Source organism: Apus apus, chromosome 21, assembly GCF_020740795.1.
Source record: "Apus apus isolate bApuApu2 chromosome 21, bApuApu2.pri.cur, whole genome shotgun sequence".
Lineage (NCBI taxonomy): Eukaryota > Metazoa > Chordata > Aves > Apodiformes > Apodidae > Apus > Apus apus.
In genome coordinates this window covers 4526480-4545627 of record NC_067302.1, presented here as the reverse complement: position 1 = coordinate 4545627, position 19148 = coordinate 4526480, and the positions used below count along the sequence as shown (strand labels likewise).

General features: G+C 49.3%; 1 protein-coding gene and 1 long non-coding RNA gene across 2 annotated transcripts in view; both read left to right on the top strand.

The window, feature by feature from the left end:
- Positions 1 to 22: 22 nt before the first annotated feature.
- LOC127393295 (uncharacterized) lies at positions 23 to 8073 on the top strand. The gene is made up of 3 exons (XR_007891432.1): positions 23 to 100; positions 1459 to 2546; positions 7916 to 8073. It is a non-coding gene; the product is annotated as an uncharacterized LOC127393295 (long non-coding RNA).
- Positions 8074 to 11195: 3122 nt separating this feature from the next.
- CLIC4 (chloride intracellular channel 4) overlaps positions 11196 to 19148 on the top strand; it is a 31529-nt gene continuing 23576 nt past the window's right edge. The window contains exon 1 of the mRNA XM_051638160.1: positions 11196 to 11322. Coding sequence (XP_051494120.1) covers positions 11251 to 11322 — 72 coding nt within the window. The 5' untranslated portion in view covers positions 11196 to 11250. The remainder of the gene's footprint in view (positions 11323 to 19148) is intronic.

Sequence of the window (19148 nt, the reverse complement as noted above, 5' to 3'; positions counted from 1 at the left end):
GGGAGCAGGGATTGAGCAGGGAGGGAGCAGGAGCCAGCGGTGCAGCCACGAGGGCCTGTGATGCAGCCCCTTTGGAGCCAGGTCCTGACGCTGCATCAAGGTAATAAATCCGGGGCGTAGGAGGTGCTTGGGGAGAAATGGAGAAGGATGTTGGAGAACAGATGCTTGAGTGCTCAGGTTGCTCTTTCCAGCAGCGGGAGGTGGGGGGGGGCTGGTCAGAGTGCCCCTGCCCCCAGGCAGGGGGTGGGTGATCATAGAATCATGGAATGGTTTGGGTTGGAAGAAACCTTAAAGATCATTTAGTTTCAAACCCCCTGCATGGGCAGGGACACCTCCCACCAGACCAAGTTGCTTAAGGCCCCATTCAACCTGGTCTTGAAGACCTCCAGGGAGGGGGGGGCATCCACAACATCCCTGGGCAACCTGTTCCAGCATCTCACCACCCTCACAGGAAAGAACTTATTCCTAATGTACAACCTGAATCTCCCCTCTTTAACTTCAGGCCATTGCTGATGGTGATGCTGTGAGTCCCTCAGCCTGGGAAATTCTGAATCCTGGTGTTGCTTAGAAGAAAACACGGAAAATAGCTATCTTGGGAAAACAACCTGGGGAGGGGTGGGGGGTGATTGTTCAGTTCCTCTGCACAAGCTTTGTGTCACATCCAGGGGCAGAGCTCTGCATCTTGAGCAAATTGTTGTGGCTATGCTGAAATAATTGGAGCTCTGGCTGCCGACGCCAGCGCAGGGATGGTCCCTGGAGACAAACTTCAGCTCGTGCAGCTGGACTGGCCACAGCACGTGCATCACTTATCTGCTTGGCCAGATCTTCCTTTGAGTTTTCTCCCCACCCTTGACCCTTGTTGATGCTCCAGGCCCTTCCCAGGAGCACAAACCTCGGCTGCCTTTGTGGCGCCCGCGCCCTGACCTGTGGGAAAGGAGAACATCCCCAGTGGGACAGGCTGTGCTGGGGCTCCTGAAGCTGCCTGGAAGACTCTGGGAAGGGTATTTGCCTGGGGGAGAGGGGGAGGCAACAGCTTTTTGTAATTCCTCATTCAAGTGTTAAAAATAATTGGCTACGTGCTCCAACTGAAACTGAAGCCAGAGCAGCAGTTGCAAAGAAACTTTCAATCCCTTTTGTGAATAACACCCCCCCCCCCCCATGTTTCCCCCTCTCCAGCAGTGGGGAAGTTCCCATTAAAAATGGATAGTCTCCACCAGCTGGATTTTAATTCAGCAAGTGGATTTGACTACTGATGTGAAAAAAAATTACCTTTGTCAAGGCAATGATATATTTTTTTTAATGAGACAGAAAGGGTTTGGCACCTTTCCAGCTTATAGAAATCATGGTGAGTTCACGTGCACTGGCACAAGGGGACAAGGAGGGAAAATTACATGAAGTGCATGATTGGCAAAACAAAATCGAGCTCCTTCTTATTTATTTATTTTTAATCTATTGCAGGCATGTGAATGAGTCCTTCTATTATTTATGCAGGAGGATAAAGGGAGCTGCTCTCCCAGCCTCCTGGGGAGGCAGAGTCTGCTTTCAGCTTCAACTCTTCTTTCCAGACAAGGAAAGTGGACACCTCAGTGTTATCCAGGACAGAGATAAGTGATGGTGGTGGGGTGAAAAGGGAGTTTTGTGGGAGAACAGGGCGTTACCCTGAGACCATCTCCGTGAGCTCACGTTGGTGTCTGTGGGTTTTACCGTGGGGTAAATCTCACTGCTGAAAAAAAGCCTCTTGCCCTCCTGAGGGTGATCAGACTGTTTCAGCTGGAGCATCCTATGGGATAAATCACTCCAGTGCAACCCTGAGGGGTTCTGCTCCAGCCCTCAGCTGCTCTCCACCCCCAAGGCTTTGCTACATCCCCCTCCCAAACGTCGCTACGCGCACCTTGTCTCGAGGTCAGCCACGTTGCCAGGGTGGACTTGGCCCTTCTCCAGCTGCTGCTTCCTTCCCCCATGCCCCCTTCCACAGTGGTGTGGAGAAACTGCAGCAAATGTTAATCTGCTTTACTGCTCAGTGTCCTTTCTGGGTGATTTTCACTGGGGGAGCAGGTGGGAGATGCTGGTGCTGAGCTGGGGCTGCTGACGCACTCTGGAAAGCCGGGCAGTTTGTGGGATCCCTCCCTCCTGCTTCAGTTTCCCCATCGCTTCCGTGGGGTTGGTGTGATGAAGATTCACGTTGATACTCGTGTGATTAATGTAATTTTCTGGTAACTGAGTCTCTTTTTTTGGCAGTTCAAGAGGAGACTTTGCTGTGGTGAGGCCAAGAAGCAGCACCCCCCAGTGCCCCAGGACTTCAGGATGTGTTTCTCCTCATGTAACACTTTTCCTACCGTCCCCCTGGGGCAGCTGGTGCTGGAGTCCCCCACAGCTAGATCCCAACCCTGATGAAATTCAGAGGAATTCTGCTGTGCCACTCACCCCAGGAAAAGCCTGTGGGGAAGCTGTAATGATGCTGCAGGTTGCAATTCCTGGGACAAGCCAAGGATGCTGAGTGCTGCCTCCTCTGAGCCCAGCACCCTGCTGCACTATCCTGCCCAAAGGTAACTGCTGCTCTCCAGGTCTTGGATTATCAAATGTATTTGAAAGGTCCAGGTCCCCCTCTGCTCCCTCCCACCCCCACCACACTCCCCACAGCTCTGCTTTGCCAGGAATATGATACACCCACCTGCCATCAACACAAACCATTTGGGTTTTGTAAAAAAACCCAAACCAACAGCATCTGTTGCTGGAATTGAGGCCCCCAAAGGAAGAAAAACGTGTTCTGAAGTCCCTGTCCCCATCAACCAGATGTGTTTGCAGTAGTTTCCCCCCTCTGCTTTGCCATTGTGGCTCAGGTTTTCTCGTGATGCAGCTGGAGTTCTGGGGGTTTCTGAGCTCTGGGACCCCACTTCTGCCTGGGCTGGACACCAGTTCCAGCTGGGTGAGCAGGTAGCTGGGTCCTGGCAGAGTGTCATGTGTAACTCCTTGACATCAGGGAAGAACCAGGGATCCAACCAGCAGCACCGGTTTACCTTGGCCGACTGCAGGTGGGGATTTGCCTGCAGAGCCCAAGTGGCACCAGCCCCTTCTCCAGCTCCTCCTGTGGTGGCCTCTGGGCTGTGTGTTGCCACCTGGCCTGTCAGCAGCCACCCTTGGCTCCCTGCTGTGCACTCCCTGGAAATGGAGATGTTGAGGATGCAAACAGCAAGGAGCAGAGTTCCTCAGCACCAACCCTGGTGGCCCTGGAGGCAACGTGCCACGTGCTGGACCTTGAGTGCTGGGACTGAGGTGAGCTGTCACCACCCTGCCTTGGGGTGGGCTTTGCTGCTCTGGCTTCCTGTGGTGTGTAGGAGCTGAGGTGGGGCTGGGCTAACATCTGGCAAGGAAAGGACCCCTTGGAGCCTTCTCCTCAGTGGGATGGGACCTCTTTGGGACTGCTGAGAGGGGGAGGATTTAAGTGGGTCTGGATGTAACCAAACCTCACGTAGGTTTTCTGAGCTAGAAATAGGGACTTGCCCTGCTGGGCTGGAGCCTGAGCAGCTGCACACGTTGGATTTTCCCCCAGATGGTGCCCATCAATGTAAATCAAAGGGTCTTTGAGGTGACAGGTGGATTAGCAGCACAATGCCAAGACAGATGGAGTGGCACAGGGTGGATGCAGGAGGGTTTGCCAAGATGCTCAGGGAGCCTTAGATCTGCCCCTGGGGTGAGCCCCTGAAGCCAGCCTGGTGTGGCTGGAAGCCTGACCCCATCCTCCTGGGAGAAGGGATGTGTGGGGAGTGGGATTTCTGCCTGCTGCAGACAGAGGAGTTTGGCTTATTGCCTCCGACTGCACATCCCTGCTATTAATGAGCAGCCATTTGAATTTGAACAACACAGATGCAGCCCTGCTAATTGCTCATTTGCCTACCTAGAGTAAATGTTAAATCAGGAGGAGAAACCTGAATCATAGAACCCCCCCATGCTCTGCCTTGGGGGGCTGGAGAGAAGCAGCCCATGGATGAAACACCTTGGGGATGATGTTTGCCTGGTGCTGTTTTGGTCCTGTTGCTCAGCTCAGCCAGTGAGGAGATGCAGGTCACCTGGAAACAGCTGGGGTGGATGCAAAGGATTTAAAAGGGGAAAATCTCAGCAGTGTTGGTGCTCAGAGAGGTGCTGAGTGGAGCCTGAGGTGGGCTTGGGCAGCTCTTGGGCTGGGGTCAGAGGGATGGCTCCAGCCCTCAAAAATCTGCCTAAACTCTTTGGCTCTAAATAGCTTTTCCTGTAACTTAGTAGGAGCCTGAAGGGTGTTTTATAGTGATCACTATAGAGAAAAACCACTGGGCTGAAGAGCTGATTATTAAAATTGCAAAATGAAGTGCTTGGTGTTCAGAAATACCAGAATTTCAGCCCGAGCAGGTCGAGCGTGAGCTGCAGATAACTGGCTCTGTGATGGCAAGATTTGGGAGCTCTCTGCTCTGGTTCTGCCCTGCAGGACTGTTGTTCTCCCCACTTGCAGGGCAGAAGTGGCTTTGCTGGACTGCAGCTGCTGCTGGGAGCTTTTTGAGCCGTGACTCAGGAGGTTTGTGCTCAAGTCTCCGTCCTGCCGTGGGTCTGTCAGGGCTTTGGGACGTCATTCCCTTGGCACTGCTCTGCTGCCTGGGGCTGCAAGGTTTGAGGAAGGTGGAGGAGTTTCTATCACTGTGTTTAGAGAGCTGCCAGCACTGTATGTGCTGCTGCAAGACAAATAATTTTATCAAAAAGACGATTTCCAAATCCTGGTGGAACTGTGAGATCTTGGCTTCTCATCCCGACCACGTTTCCTTTGATTTCTCAAGCCCTTTGAGAAAACAGAGGGGAAAAAAAAAAAATCTGGCTCCTTCCCCCGTGACTCAGATAGGAGGAAATAAAATCCACATTCATCATGTCACTGCTTGAGTCAGATCAGCATTTACGCCACTAGTCCAGAGCAGGTTGGCTCCATGATGGGTGTTTGCTTTGTTCCTGGTGAGGAACGTCATTCATCTCAGCTGTGGACTTTGCCCACAGAACCACCTGGAAAGCTCAGGAGAATTCAGCTGCCTCCTTCATGGTGCAGAGCATGGATCATCTTAGGATCACAGACTGGTTTGGGTTGGGAGGGACCTTAAAGATCATCCAGTTCCAAACCCCCCTGCATGGGCAGGGACACCTCCCACTAGAGCAGGTTGCTCCAAGCCCCAGCAGGTTCTTCCATGGAGGTGCAGGGCTGAGCTGGGAAAGCAGTGACCTCCACGGGGCTCACTTTTCTGCAGGATTAATGTCATGGAAGCACTCAGGGATGACACCTGGTGCTCCCTGCCAGTCCTGACCCTGTCCTCAGAGCTGGTTTTGGTGATGGAGATCCCCAGAGCAGCCCTTGGCAGGGCTCCAGTAAGCCCACTGCCCTTCTGGGCTAACAAGACAAATAATCACACCAGCTTCAAAAGCTTCATGACAGAAGCCAGTCTCTGGTGTTGAAACCCAGCTGGGAGCTGCTGGGGTATCATGGAAGGAGTTTATTAGGGGAGTCCCCAGGTGCCCAGGACTTTCAGGCTCCTCAGCTGGTAGGAATTCAGCAGGAATTGCTGGCATTGGATTGCTGTGCTGCAGGCTGGTTTAACCACCTACCCAAGCAAAGTCAGGCAAACTTGGTGTTTTTGTTTTGAGAGTAGCAGGTTGTGTAGAGTTTTTATCTTTAACCAAATCCCATGATCAGTCCAGCTCTATGAATCACCCAGAGACAAACCTTAAAAGAAAACAATTACCTTAATTTATTTACTTTCAGGCAACCTCCATACATAAGGGTGGGGAAATACAGCTTTTATTTCAGCAGGTACAGGAAACAGTGTCTTTCCCCCTAAAATAACTTTTAAAACCTGAAGTGCAATAAATTTGGGGTTTTTCTTGAAGGAGCTCCAGGTGCCTGGTGTGTTTGCACAGTGCAACCATAGGGATGTGTCCCAGGAGGTTTCCCAGCACCAGACTCTGCTCCAGCTCCCTTCATAGAATCATGGAATGGTTTGGAAGGGAGCTTTAAGACCATCTAGATCCAACCCCCTGCATGGGCAGGGACACCTCCCACCAGCCCGGGTTGCTCCAAGCCCCATCTAACCTGCCCTTCAACACTGCCAGGGATGGGGCAGCCACAGCTTCCCTGGGCAACCTGGGCCAGGGTCTCACCACCCTCACACTCAAGAATTCCCTCCTCATGTCCCACCTCCATCTCCCCTCTGCCAGTTTTAATCCATCCCCCTTGTCCTCTCCCTCCCTGCCCTTGTCCCAAGCCCCTCCCCAGCTTTCCTGGAGCCCCTTCAGGCACTGGAAGGTGCTCTAAGGTCTCCCTGGAGCCTTCTCTTCTCCAGGCTGAACACCCCAACTCTCCCAGCCTGTCTCCAGAGCAGAGCTGCTCCAGCCTTGGACCATCTCCGTGGCCTCCTCTGGGCTCTTTCCAGGAGCTCCATGTCCTTCTTTTGTTGGGGGCTCCAGAACTGGACACAGTGCTCCAGGTGCTTAAATGAGGCTTGAACTCTGCCTCTTAGTCCTTTCCAGTTCCTCTTCTACAAAAGGGTGAAGCTCAAATTTTTGTTCCCTGCTGCTCATAGTAGAGAAAAGGCTGGTATCTGAATTTTAAAAGTAGGGCAGTGAGAGATACAGGGAGAGGCAACAAGAGGCAGCAGCCTCCTGCTGAAAGGGAAGAGTCAGGTGTTCAATTACTCTCGCTGTCCATGTGGCTCTGAGAGCCAACTTTCCTTTTCCTCTCCTTGGATCTTACCTCCCAAGGCAGCTTCTCTCTGCCAGAGTCTCAGTGCCACTGAGGGAAATGAGCTGAAAACTCTGCCTGTGTCAGTGTTCCCCTAAACCTGCCCCCACTGTGCCCCAGTGGAGGGGACCTCGGGCAGCTCAGGGAAACCTGCAGACAATGCCTGCTTTGTCCACCTCCCTCCTCCTCAGGCGCCGTGAGATGCTGAGTCCAAACATTTAACCACAAAATGCATTAATTACCATCCAGCTCCCTGGGGTAAGGACCATATGCCAGTAACCAGAGAGAAAAAAAAAACAACCCAACAAGCAGCCCCAGCCCCATGGAAAGCACATCGATTGTTAAATGACTCCGAGCTGCAATTACTGCCACTAAAAGTTCTTGATTAACGTTTCCTAGAAAGATTTAGTTCCCCGTTTAGCACTGGGAGGAGTGTTAAGTTGGACTGTGCAGAAGAGGAGAGACCCAGAAACTGTGGGATGAAGTCAACTTCCCACATAATGACACGGGATGTGTCCTCTGCTCCTGTAATTCTGCCTCAGCCCACAGCAGAGCTGCTTCCCACTGGATTTTTTGTCAGATGTGGGGCCGGGTCCTGTGTGTCCTCAGCTGCTGACTTGAGAGCCTTTTAGGCCCAGCTCCCCAAGCCTGCAGTTAATCCTAAAAGTTGGCACCCACTCTGGATGAAAATGAGCCATCCAGGGACAGCTGGTTGGGAGCTACAGGAAACTGCAAACAGTCTGACACCAGCAGAAGTTGGATTTCCCCCGCACTCCCTGTCAATCTGGCAGGCTAAGGTGCTCCCATCAGCTTCAAAAAACAAACACAGGGTGGGTGATGAAATATGAATGAGCAGCATCAGCCTAACAAAATAGTCCCTCCAAGGTGGCAAGGTGATGGATGGAGCCCAAAAATCTCATGTGGTGTCTGGACTCAGGGGGGAAACTGGAGCTTAGGGGGTTGTTCTGCCCAAGGGCGCGGTCCCAGCAGAGCTCTGGGGATGCGTGGTCTCTGTCCTGTAGTCTCTGCTCTTCTGCTTCAAGTCTCCAGGGAAGGACTTTGCAGCATCTCAGCCTGCAGACAAGCCCAGGAACCTGAATTAGAATTGGAATGAGAATGCTGGTATTTTTAAACCAGGGCGTGGTGTCATTTCTGCCTTTCTTTTAATAGGTGTCCGTGGGCAGGTTCTTCTCACCGCTCCATCCACCATTTAAAGAGCTGTAATGAACCCAACTGCCATCCAGGAGCTGGCTTCCAGCTGCAGCCTGGAAGAGCTGCCATGCTCCATTCTGCTTTCCAAACCCTCCTCAGCACCCTTCCTTGCAGCAGGATGGCTGTACCCCTGCAGTCCTGCTCAGCTGCGACGTGACCCGCGTCCCAAGCTCCTCCCATGCCTGAAATACCCCACATAGAAATGAAAATCTGTAGGAAAAAAAAAAGAAATACAACTTTTTAAACCCCCGGGGTCAGTGTGGCATCAAATTCCAGCAGCTGAATGTGCACAGTGAGGGCCAGGGCAGGAGAGCACTTGCTCTGATACCTTTAACATCTGATGCCTCCAGTTGCAAAAGCGCTTGGAAAGCTGGAGATGGAAAACTGCTGCAAGAAAGGCCAAAAGTGCTCAGGAAGTGAAACAAGAATCTGCTGTTTTGCTGTTCTGACAAATGGAAATAAGGCTTCTCAATGCAGCATAAAATAATATAGAGGGAGTGACCTCCTGATCCAAGCATAGGTGGGGGGCCAGGATGGCTTTGTTCTGCCTCCCCAACTCGCTGCACATTTAGCTTTGAATAAGTCCCTGAACTTCTCTGACTCGTTCCTCACAGCTGGTAAAAGGTGGGGAATGCTCCTCTCCCTGTGCATTGCTAGGAGGACTGATTATTTATTTTCTAAAGCTTGGACAAATTAATTCTAAGTATTATTAAAATTACCTTCCAGAATAAGACAAGCAGCAATTACAAAGCTAGGAAAGAATCAAGAGCTTTCAATGTTGAAAACTATTCTGAGCATTGTTAGAGAAAGAGGTTTCATTTGAATGGGGAGGATGGAGGTTTGGAAGGTGGCAGCTGGAAACCAGGAATGTGACCAAAAAAGTGAAATAACTGAAAAGATATTAAGCAACAGGCAAGGCTGGTGCAGCTGGATGTAAATGAAATAAGCTGTTAGCTGCTCGGCAAGGTAACAGCATGTGAATTTCTTTATGACAAAAGAAATTGAGTGGTAGCGAGGAAAAAACCAGCCCTGGCAGCTCCTTTGTATGGCTGGTAAAACATAAAAAGGCACCGAGTGCCTCACAGACCTCAAATTTGTTGCTCTACACCCACCTTCCATAGCTCTGTGGGAGAGCTACTTCTTTGTACTGCAACCACTGCCTTTCCAAGCATAGGTGGTTCTGTGCTTTCCGGAGGCTTAGAAAGTGTTTCAAGTTTTACAAACCCCTGTGGTTTTGGAATTTTTAGCAGAGGAGGATGGTGAAGCACAGAGAGGAAGGGTCGGTCAGCTGAGAGGGGTGTGTGCCTCAGTGTTCCTTGTCCTGGAGCTGCTCAGCCCCAGTTTAGAGGGCTCAGCTCCTGCCTCTCCCAGCAGACATGGAACAAGCAGCAGAGGACACCACCCTTCCCAGCCAGTCTGCTGCAATAACCTGACAATAAAAGCCTCTTGTTACCAGTTCCTGAGTCTACTGGGGACACTTGGCCCAACTAGTGCAAATTTCCTACTCTGCCATGTGGAAAAAGCCCCAAAACTGCTGCTCGTGGAAGGTCTCTGTGACAATTCCATTTAAGGGAAATGTTCTTTTTCCCCTCCCACCCACAATCGAACGACGGTGCCCTTTGTGGGACAAGCTGCAATTAATTTAAGGGTGATTATCCAGGGAGGTTCCTGCCTTGCTCCCAGGTTGGTTTGGTTACAGTCACACACCGATTTCCAATTTAGACTGTCCCACCCCATGAATCAGCAGGATTCCTTGGATTCTCTGTAAAACAAACAGGAACGAATCTTGCAGGGACTCCCAGGGAGTCGGTTGAGCCGAGGGCTGAACAGCAGCTGCAGGAATGGGAATGAAAAGGACTTTGTCCCACCGGTCGCCCAGCCCCACCAGCACCAGGAGAGGGACTGACTGCAGTTTTTCCTGCTCTACATGAACAATTCAATTTGAAATTTGCTTAAAGATACCCGGTTATGCAGAACTGAGGGTAGTAAAATGCCTGGAGGTTTTGTTACTAGCAGTGAAGGCTCCATTGGTAACCACTTCATCCGGAGCCGTTCCTGGCTGGATTTAGGTACAAATTACAGGGAGGCTCGTCCCAGGGCCGGGTCACAGACAGCATGAAAGCAGGAGGGCTGTGTCTGCAAGTCATTCAATGCCACCTCGGGGTATCCCGCAGCCTCAGCACATCCTACCCTGGGAACGGCTCTGCCGAGACGTTCAGGTGTAGCTGAATTCAGACGATCAAACATAAAGAGTCTTGAGCGAGCTCCTGGAACACAACAAAACAAAAAAGGGAAGGACCGGGAGCCAGGGCGGGTGCTGCCGAGGCATAAAAGCTGCTCTGTTCCCTGGGACTCGGCAGGCACCAAGTCGCAGGGGGAAAATGTGACGGCAGGATGTTGTGCTGCCCTGTGCTATTTCGGTGGGAAGGCTGGGAAGGGCCAAGGGTTTAATTCCCTTCCGATGTTTCACCCAGTTCTCCTGCGCATTTTTCTGTCCAGCTCCTCAGTCCCTGGCCCTAATAGCGAGGGAGAAACTAGGCTGGAAACATTCCTCCCTGCCTCTCAAAATAGATATTTTTTGTGTTTTTTTTTTTTTTTTTCCCCCAGCCAGGAAAGGAGCCGTTTCTGTGGCTCTGGCGCAGCCCCCTGAGGTGTGGCTGGTCCCGCACCCCAGGGCACGGCGGGGCCAGAATTAACGCATTTCCTCGAGTTGGAAGGGACCTTCAAGAGCACCGAGTTCCAACTGCCCCGCACAGGGACACGCGGGAAGGGGAAGCTCCTAGCGTCGAAGCTGCCCCCCACGGGCGATGCAGCCCCCGGGGCTGAGGAGGTGGCGGGAGGGGACGGAGACACGGGACACGCAGACACACGGACACGGCCCCTCGCCGCGCCTGGCAGCGCCCACCGCCCTGCGGCCGGGCCCCGCCAGGCCGCTCCCAGACGTTAGGTCATCGGGCACCGCACCAGAGGCGGGGAAGCACCCGCCGCCTCCCAGCAGGACGGGTCCCCTGCCGTTCCCGCGTCTCCCTGTGCCGCCGCGGGGGTGTCCCCGCCGCCCCCGGGACCTCCCGCCGGGAACCCCCGGAGGCGGCACCGGGACCCGCACCGGGACCCGCCGCCCCCCGCCCAGCGCAGGCCACGCCCCTTTCCCCATAACCACGCCCCCTTTCGCGATGACCACGCCCACCTCCCTCATGACCACGCCCCCGCGGCGGGCGGGGCCGGGCAGTCGCGCGCAGCGGAGGGAGCGCAGGCAGCGGCGCGTCCGGGCTGGCGGCGGCGGGGGGGGGGACATGGCGCTGTCCGTGCCGGTGAACGGCCTGAAGGAGGGCGACAAGGAGCCCGTCATCGAGCTTTTCGTCAAGGTAAGGGTGAGGCCGGGAGGGTCCCGTCCCGTCCCGTCCCGGCGCCGAGCGCGCGCTCCGGCCGTTGGCCGCCCCCTCCCCCCACCCGCCGCTTTCCCGCCCGGGGGGCTCCGAGTTCCCCGCCGCGCGTCGCTCGGGGCCGCTTCTCCCGCCGGACCGCGGGGTGGGGGGGTTGGGGGGGGGGAGGCGCCGCCTTCCCGGACCCCCCGTTTCACCTCTTTACTCTCGGGCCCCCCGGGGTGCCGGGCGTGGGGAGCCCCTTGGAGCCCCCCCCCAGAAGCCCGGGGGCTCGGCGGGAGCGGCTGCGGGCGCGGCCCCGCCGGGCGGTGCGGGAGGGCGAGCACAAAAGGGCCTGTTCGGGGCGAGGGGAGGGAGGGAGGGAGTGCGGGGAGCCGGGGTGAGTGCGGGTGCGCGGATGGGGCGGGCGGTCACAGCGGCCGCGGAGAAGTCACTTTCCAAGAGCGTGCCCGCCTGGCGTGTGCGGGAAAATCCGTTTCCCGGGAGCAGACGGTGCCCGGCGGGGCTGTGGGCAGCGGGGACTGGCTCCGCGGCGTCGTCCCTGCGGCTCCGCGCGCTGCTTTGTGTCCCCGAGTGCGCGCACGAAGGGGGTGAAACACGAGTTACTTCTCACGCAGCCCCAAAAACCCGAGCTCTGCGGTGGAAAACCCAGCGTGTAAATGCATCACCAGTTTTCCTTCCAAAGGAGAAGAACGGGTGTGTGTTGTGCTGCCCTTATCTGGTAGAGATTCCTTACGGTATCTCCACGTTTTTTACCTTCACGTATTGCAGTATGATGCAATAGTTTTCATCCTTCGAGGCTCTAGTAACGAGTATCTCCCTTTCACTTCACATCAGAAGTTAGGAGTAAGTGGTGCTAATGTATCTACTTTTTTTCTATGCTGGAACTCACTTTGGATACTTCTGCATCTGTAGAAATGAAGCGTTTTAGCTTTTCAGATGAAATTTCTTTCTGCTGCAGTGGGAAAAATGATGGCAAGCCCTCATCTGAGATCTTGGGAATGGCTTAATGTAGAAGCTGTGATGACAAAACATGACAGTTTCCAGCAGACTAGGTAGAGCTTTGCAAATAAGTCATCAAGTATAGATTTTATTTGTTCGATGATACTCTAAAATATGGAATTTTCCCCATTTTGGACTTCTTAGTAGTCTCACGAGGCAGTAACGGGACCCAGGGAGAGTGTTGCAGTGGAGAATTCCAGACCTGATTTTAGGCAGAATATTTAGGCTGTTAATGTAGAGGTTAGAACTTACTAGTACAGTAATTAAGCTACAGATTACTTTGAATTATTTATAGCAGTACTTCTTTAGCATAACATGCCAACTTGTCTTGGTCTGTCCTAAAGTTCATTGGCTTATTTTTCTTATTTAAAAGAAGCAGTGATTGATGGCAGAAGGATTTGGGGTCAAGGGGAAATAAGATAAGCTTTTTGGGTCAGTTTAAAGGAGGAGTAGCATGGAAGGTGTAAAATTAGTTGAGAGGAAGATGTATTGATTCTGACTAAATCAGACCAATAAAGATGTTATAATGTAGGAGAGGGGGAGAGCAGGGAAAATTTCTATCCCTCTCATTTTGAGCTTTTTTATTGGCATAGATTTAAGCAGGCTGTATTCAGAATTATCAGTGAGTACTGTCTCCCTCGAGGAAGCCTTTTCCCTGTGTTATGAATGACTCCTGCCAGCTGTGCACTGTTTGCCTTCAGGATAGAGTTCAGGTTAAAGAAGAAGTTATTCTTGTCTGCCTTCATGATCTTCAGGTAAAAGTTATTTCCCTGGAAAATCCTGCAGAGGAAGAACAGCCCCCAGCCCAGCAGACAGACCAAAATAGTTGCTCATTTGGGTGTTGTCTGCCTGTCCCACACGTTACTGAAGCTGTGAAGTATTTTCAGAACAGTGTTCTTGTAAAGCTAACAGAAGCCTTGTTTGCTCCCTGCCTCGTTAAAATGGTGACTTCATAAAATGGAAGCAGAATATTTATGGTTATTTGATAAAACTAATGGTGTCTGTCTAGAAGAGCATTAGGTTTTGATTTAGCAGTTGTTTTTTCCCCCCTGTAAGTGGGAAAGCTCAGTGTCTGCTTTTCTCTGCTGCAGTTTTCACTTGGTTATGGATGCAATCTAGAAAAAGTGATTGTGTGACTATTAGAACAAGATTTCACAATTCAGATCAGCATTTCAGACAGTGTATGGGGACTCTACGTGTGCACTGTTAGTCAGTGAAGCTCTTAAGATAGAGGTAGTGGAGGGAGTTCTTGACCAAAAAAGAAATCTCTGCCAAATGCCTGCGGCTGAAGGGCGGCAACTGTATGACCTGCATACAAAGGATTGTAGCAGCCAGACTAAGATGAAACAAAGGTATGGATTAAAGCTTGAGAAACAAACCTGTGAAGCAGGAGAAACTGTTTGGCTTCGTGCCCACAATGTTGGGTTTGAATCTTGTTAAATTGTGATCAGTAACAGAATAGGATGGGCACGGCATGGGGTGGCGTGTGCCTGTGGTTGGGTTTCAGTTATGAATAACTATATAGGGCTGTTTGTCACCAGCAAATTGCTGTGATTTATGCTAAAAGACAATGTGTCAGTCTGCTGTAACTTGTGTTTTCACAGTCTGTGGTAGTGTATGGGCAGTGTTGGGATACTCGGGTAAGCAAGCATTTTACAGTGCTGAAACTGAGGTGAATAATTTGTTTCTTGGTCTCATATAATGAGCAGCTTCAGCAGCTTTTTCACTTCAGTACTGGTGGGCTGCCTGCAGTCTCTTAAACTAAGTGTAAATATTTTTCAAGTCTCTCCTCTGAGAGCTGATGAGGAGAAACTAGTGATGTATCTGATTTCATTTAGTTTCCTCATATGTTCACATGTTTTATTGATGAGGGAGGCCCACTTCCATTGTCTAACAATATTTTTATATGCCCTAGTGGCATTTTAGAGTAGTGAAGTGCATTGTAATGAATGTGCACGCAGAAACGAGTGTTGTGATCTGAATACAACTTGTGTAGGTCACTTGTAATAGCTGCAATGTAGTTGATCGTGTGGGGATATTTATTGTAAATAAGAAGTGTGGTGAGCTAAGTAAAAAAGAGCCACTCATCTGTGAAAACCACAGGACAGAGCTTACAAAACTACATGTGCAGTTTCTTTAAGGCAGTGTACAAAGAAGATGAGGATGGAAGCTGCCCAAAGCACAGCCCTTGGTGTTCTAGAAGGCAGTTGGTGATTGCATTCTTCTTGTAATAGCAAGGTGAAGACACAGATCATCAACAAGTTTGGTGTTAAAGGGAAAAACCCAACAAACAAGAAATTCATAGTAGTGTATCTGCTGGCATGAGACAGGTTATAGTAGATGTAGGTAACCGTGAGGAAGGTGCTCACTCCTTCAACTGTGTAATGTGTGTATACTTGCAGATTAATCAGACCTTGAATTTCTGAGCAGCTTTCAAATAAGATGCCATTGCAAAACTGGGCACCTGTTTTGAAAATCAGGTGGTGTCTTCTGTCTGTTTACCTGTGAATTGTACTGTTGGTAGTAAAAAAGCTGTGATTTCACATCTAATAAATACTACTCTGAAACATTTTCAATGATTGTAGCAGAAGCCTGTCTACATTTTTGTGTATCTGAATTAAACAGAAATTTGGCAGGTGAACTGTTTGTCTTCCGGGATCTAGGTCCGTTTTGTTCAGTGAGATGTTGCAGCAGGAAAGGGGAGTGTGCAGCTTCATCTCCAGCAGCAGCCTGGGTCGTGGCTCAGGGCTAGGGGAGAGGAGCAGGAGTGTGGTTTGTCTGGGTTGCACAGGTCTGCCTGTTGTGCAGTTGCTCATTGCCTGTGTGTATCCTTACGTAAGCTCTGGTGTGTCATTCTGCTGTATCTTCATTTTTAACAAACCATCCCATGATCCTGGTTGTCATCGTTGTTTTATTTCTTTTTTTCCCTTTTGGGCAACAAGACTATAGTTGTAAGGTTAAAAGGAACGTGGGTGTAAGGAAATAAGACTAGAGACATGCAGTGTTGCTTCTCAGAGATAGTCTTGTCAGGGGCAAGCTTGTCACTCGATAATCTTATTAGATAAGTCTCCTCCTTACGTACCAGATCATCCTCTGGAGGTTTTGATGTAATAACCTCAGCACTGGGGAATTTTCTCAGTCCACCTTTGAGAAATATGTTTGGTATAGATAGAAAAATATCATGGGTGGTTTATTTCTTGTGAGGAAATACTGCACCCTTTTTTAAGCTGAGCTGTAACCATCTTGATGTATCCTGTGCTTAGCTGTTTGACAGCAGGGCTTTTCCTTCTTTGACCAGCAAACTAGATTCCTTTAAATTCTGCTTGGGAGAGTTCTCATAGCCAGGAACTTTTCTTTGGCTTTTTGATTTTAATCCAACTTCTAATACAGAAACTGGTGCACTTGTTACAATATTGCTTAAAAATACCCAGGTGGTCTCAAGTGTGCATGCTACGTTTTTTGCAAAACATTGGAAAGCAAGTTGAAAAACATCTAGCAATCATTTTCAAAGGGATTACACAGATGAGTTAGCTTTTCTTCAGTCAGAAGGTGCTCCTGAATACACTTCAGCAGTCATGGTTTTATTCACTGGCGTCTGACATCCTCTTTCCAATGATTCACATCTAGGCAGCTGGGTTAGATTTTACTTTGCAGGGAAATATGTCTAACATTCATGCACTTTTTCTCCTTTCCCCATGAAGTGGTCTGAGAACTGGCCAAATTCCTGAACTTCAGCTCCTTGCCCTTCACAGCTGCCTTGGTCTGCTGGCTGGGGTGTCCTGGTACTCTGCAGTGGTGCTTCTGAGTCATTTGCTCCGTGGTGCACACAAGTGCTGGGTGCCATAAATGAATTCTTTGAGCATAGATATTGCTACAAAAGACAGATCTGACCTCAGTTTTCCCAGATGGGAACTGTCTCAGGCTGGAAAGAGAAGCCTGTGTTTCAGAGAGGGAGTTGGGACCAACTTGAGGGCCTGGAATGTATGGAAAGTCAGGGGTACATCAAGGATCTGGGTCTTGTTCCTGGTCCTTTTGTATTTCAGTCTGTGGTTGTTTGTATGTGCAGCAAGGAGTTCATAGAAGCAGGGAACAGCAAACTTAACACCAGAGTTCTTCAGAAAATGTTTGAAGAGAACAAGAATCCTCTTAGGAGAGATGTCTTGTCTGTACATAAAGATGATTGATTGTTGAGAAATGGTGTGTAGATATGAGGGGTGTTTATGTAAACTCAGTTTAGGAAGTGGGTGGGAGGGACTGGTAATCTTTCAGTGGGCAGCACTGTGACAGTATTAACATCCTAAGAAGTTAGTAATCATTACCCTGGCAGCCTCAGGTGACTCAGTGTCAATGTCTAGTTTCTCACTGGTTATCCTGATCTAGTCCTGTGGAAGGAAACAGTGAGGAAAGAGAGAGTTCTTTATTGCAAGAGTGTTACTGTCTTTTAATGTGAATAGGGTGAGCAGAGAAGTAGTTGGTTCTGTAGATGAACTTGTGGATTTTTGAAGGCTGTCTTGTCCCTTATGAAAATCTGTGTTTGGGAGAGTCTAGTTGGGGAATTCATTGAACTTCTAGCTAAATAGTAATCTGTGTACTTTGGAAAATGACTTTTGTACTCTGAAGTTGCAAGTTTGATTTTTTTTTAAAGTGTACATTAGTTAAAAGAGACAAAAAGAGCCCTGAGCTGTTACTATTATCTCATCAGTATAAGCATGTTCAGATTATCAAATGAGACATTTATTGTGATGTGACTAACTCTAACTGATGTGCCTACATCAATTCCAAGTTCTGGCTGGACTGGACACACCACTTCGAAATCCACAAAATCTACTTTTAAGACTGGATAACTGTACTGTACTTGGCAGTAATTGGATTTGTTGTCTTTTTTTTTTTTGGTAGATGTGCTCTTGCTCTGCAACTGGTAATCAACTGAGCAGTGCACTTCTATAAAGCTGGACACCATGGGAGAAAGCAAGGTGGTTTTGTCTTGCCAGTGTAGATACTCAGTTTACCTGAGAAAATAAACTTGGATTGACATGGTAGTTGGTTGCAAGTTGACTGTCTATTGAAAAACAATTTACACCTGTATTTGCTGTCCATTTGATTTAATTTTTATCTTCAAAGTTCTTTGTAAATAACCCATAGCAACTTACTATCCTGATCAAGCTTTTTCCCCCCTTGCCTATTCTTCACTTCAGAATGACATTTTCACTCTTAAAATAGATACGAGTTTAAATAAAGCTTTGACTTCAGGAGCTTAAAAACCTTTATTTAGAATATTTTTTCCTAGAAAAGATAACAGTTATTTTTTAAACTTGAGTTGTTTGGGTTTGTTTTTTTTTTTAGTTTAGGTCCAACATGCATTTGTGGCACCATCTGGTATTTAGGGCTCTGAATGCTGTGTTTGTTTATGCTGAAGTGAAAAACATAAGCTAAACTGCTCTTAATTACAAATGTCTTTGTGTTTAAGTTGTCTGAGAGTTCAAACTTATCCCTTGTATTGTTGGCTAGACAAAGGGCAAGGAACTGTACACGAGGAAAGGAAATGACTTAGTTCTGAACACTGAATGTCCATATTAGGTATAAACTAAATATAGGAGTGTAATCCAGGAGTGAAGTCATATCTGTATATTTTCATGAGAAGAGCTAATGAGATCAGTCATTGCTACTGGATCTGCTTCAGAGTTTTTTTGGCTCTCTGAAAGCATTACAATTTTGGCTAGAGTTTGGTGCTCTGTACTTTAGGGAGTTGCTTCTCTTAGAGAAAGGAAACAGTTTTTTACGTGGTTTTGTCTAAAAATAAAATCAAAGTAAGTGTAAGTATATTTCTGTAGTCTTTCAAAGTGAAGCATTAGCTGCCCTAGTGAGACATGCTGTACTGGACCTTAATAAGATAAGGCAGAATGTCCCAAAGGAGGAAGTTCTAGTGCAGCTGAAGAACGTGGATACCATCTCCCCAGGGATGCAGAGCACATTCACGGAGGTGCCTTTTAGTAACTGAGTTGTGCGTTGCTTGTGTTGGAACCAGGAGCCACAGAGGGTTGGTCTTCCTCAACACCTTTGTGCTCTAGCTGCTGTAAAATAAAAATTCCAGCACCAGTTTAGTCAAAGTTTGTGGTTTCCTTTGCCAGAGCTTTTGAATATGCTGTTTGCAGGGGGTGCGGGTTCAAAACTGCAGCTCCATTTCAGCAGGTTTGGAGAATTTGAGCAGTTTCTTTGTTCACTGGCACGTTCTTCTGTGGACATTTCTGTTCACATTTGGAGACAGTTGTTTTTAGCTGTATTTGGAAGCTCCCAGGTGACTGCTCTTGGTGAACATTTGGGTGTGAAACTCATCTGGGTGTTTGACATTGGCTTTTCTGCTCCTGGTAGGGTTCAGTCTGAGGCAGCCTGGCAACTTGAATGACCTGGGTGTTGGTGGAGAGGGGGAGCTTGGAGCAGCTCTTCATCATTCCTAATCTGTCCAACCCAGTGCTCCTCTCAGCTCAGTAAATTAGATGATTAAATACCATAAACAGGCTTCTTTGTTTTTCTGTCCGCAGAAGCGATGCCTGTTCAAAGGTTTATTGGAGAAACTCTTAATTTTACTTGGTCTTCTGAGCCCCAGTGACAAGGTTTTCAGTTCTTCCCTATGATTTTTATGGATGCCTCATTATTCAGTGAGGAGCTTCTGGAAGTAGGTCTCTTGGGCTGAGGCCAAGGCACACACTGTGCTGTGCTCACAAATTTAATAAGTGTGTGGGGAGAGAATGGTTGTTGTACACGATGCTTATTCCAAGCTGACATGCTGGGTACCCAAAGGCAAGTTC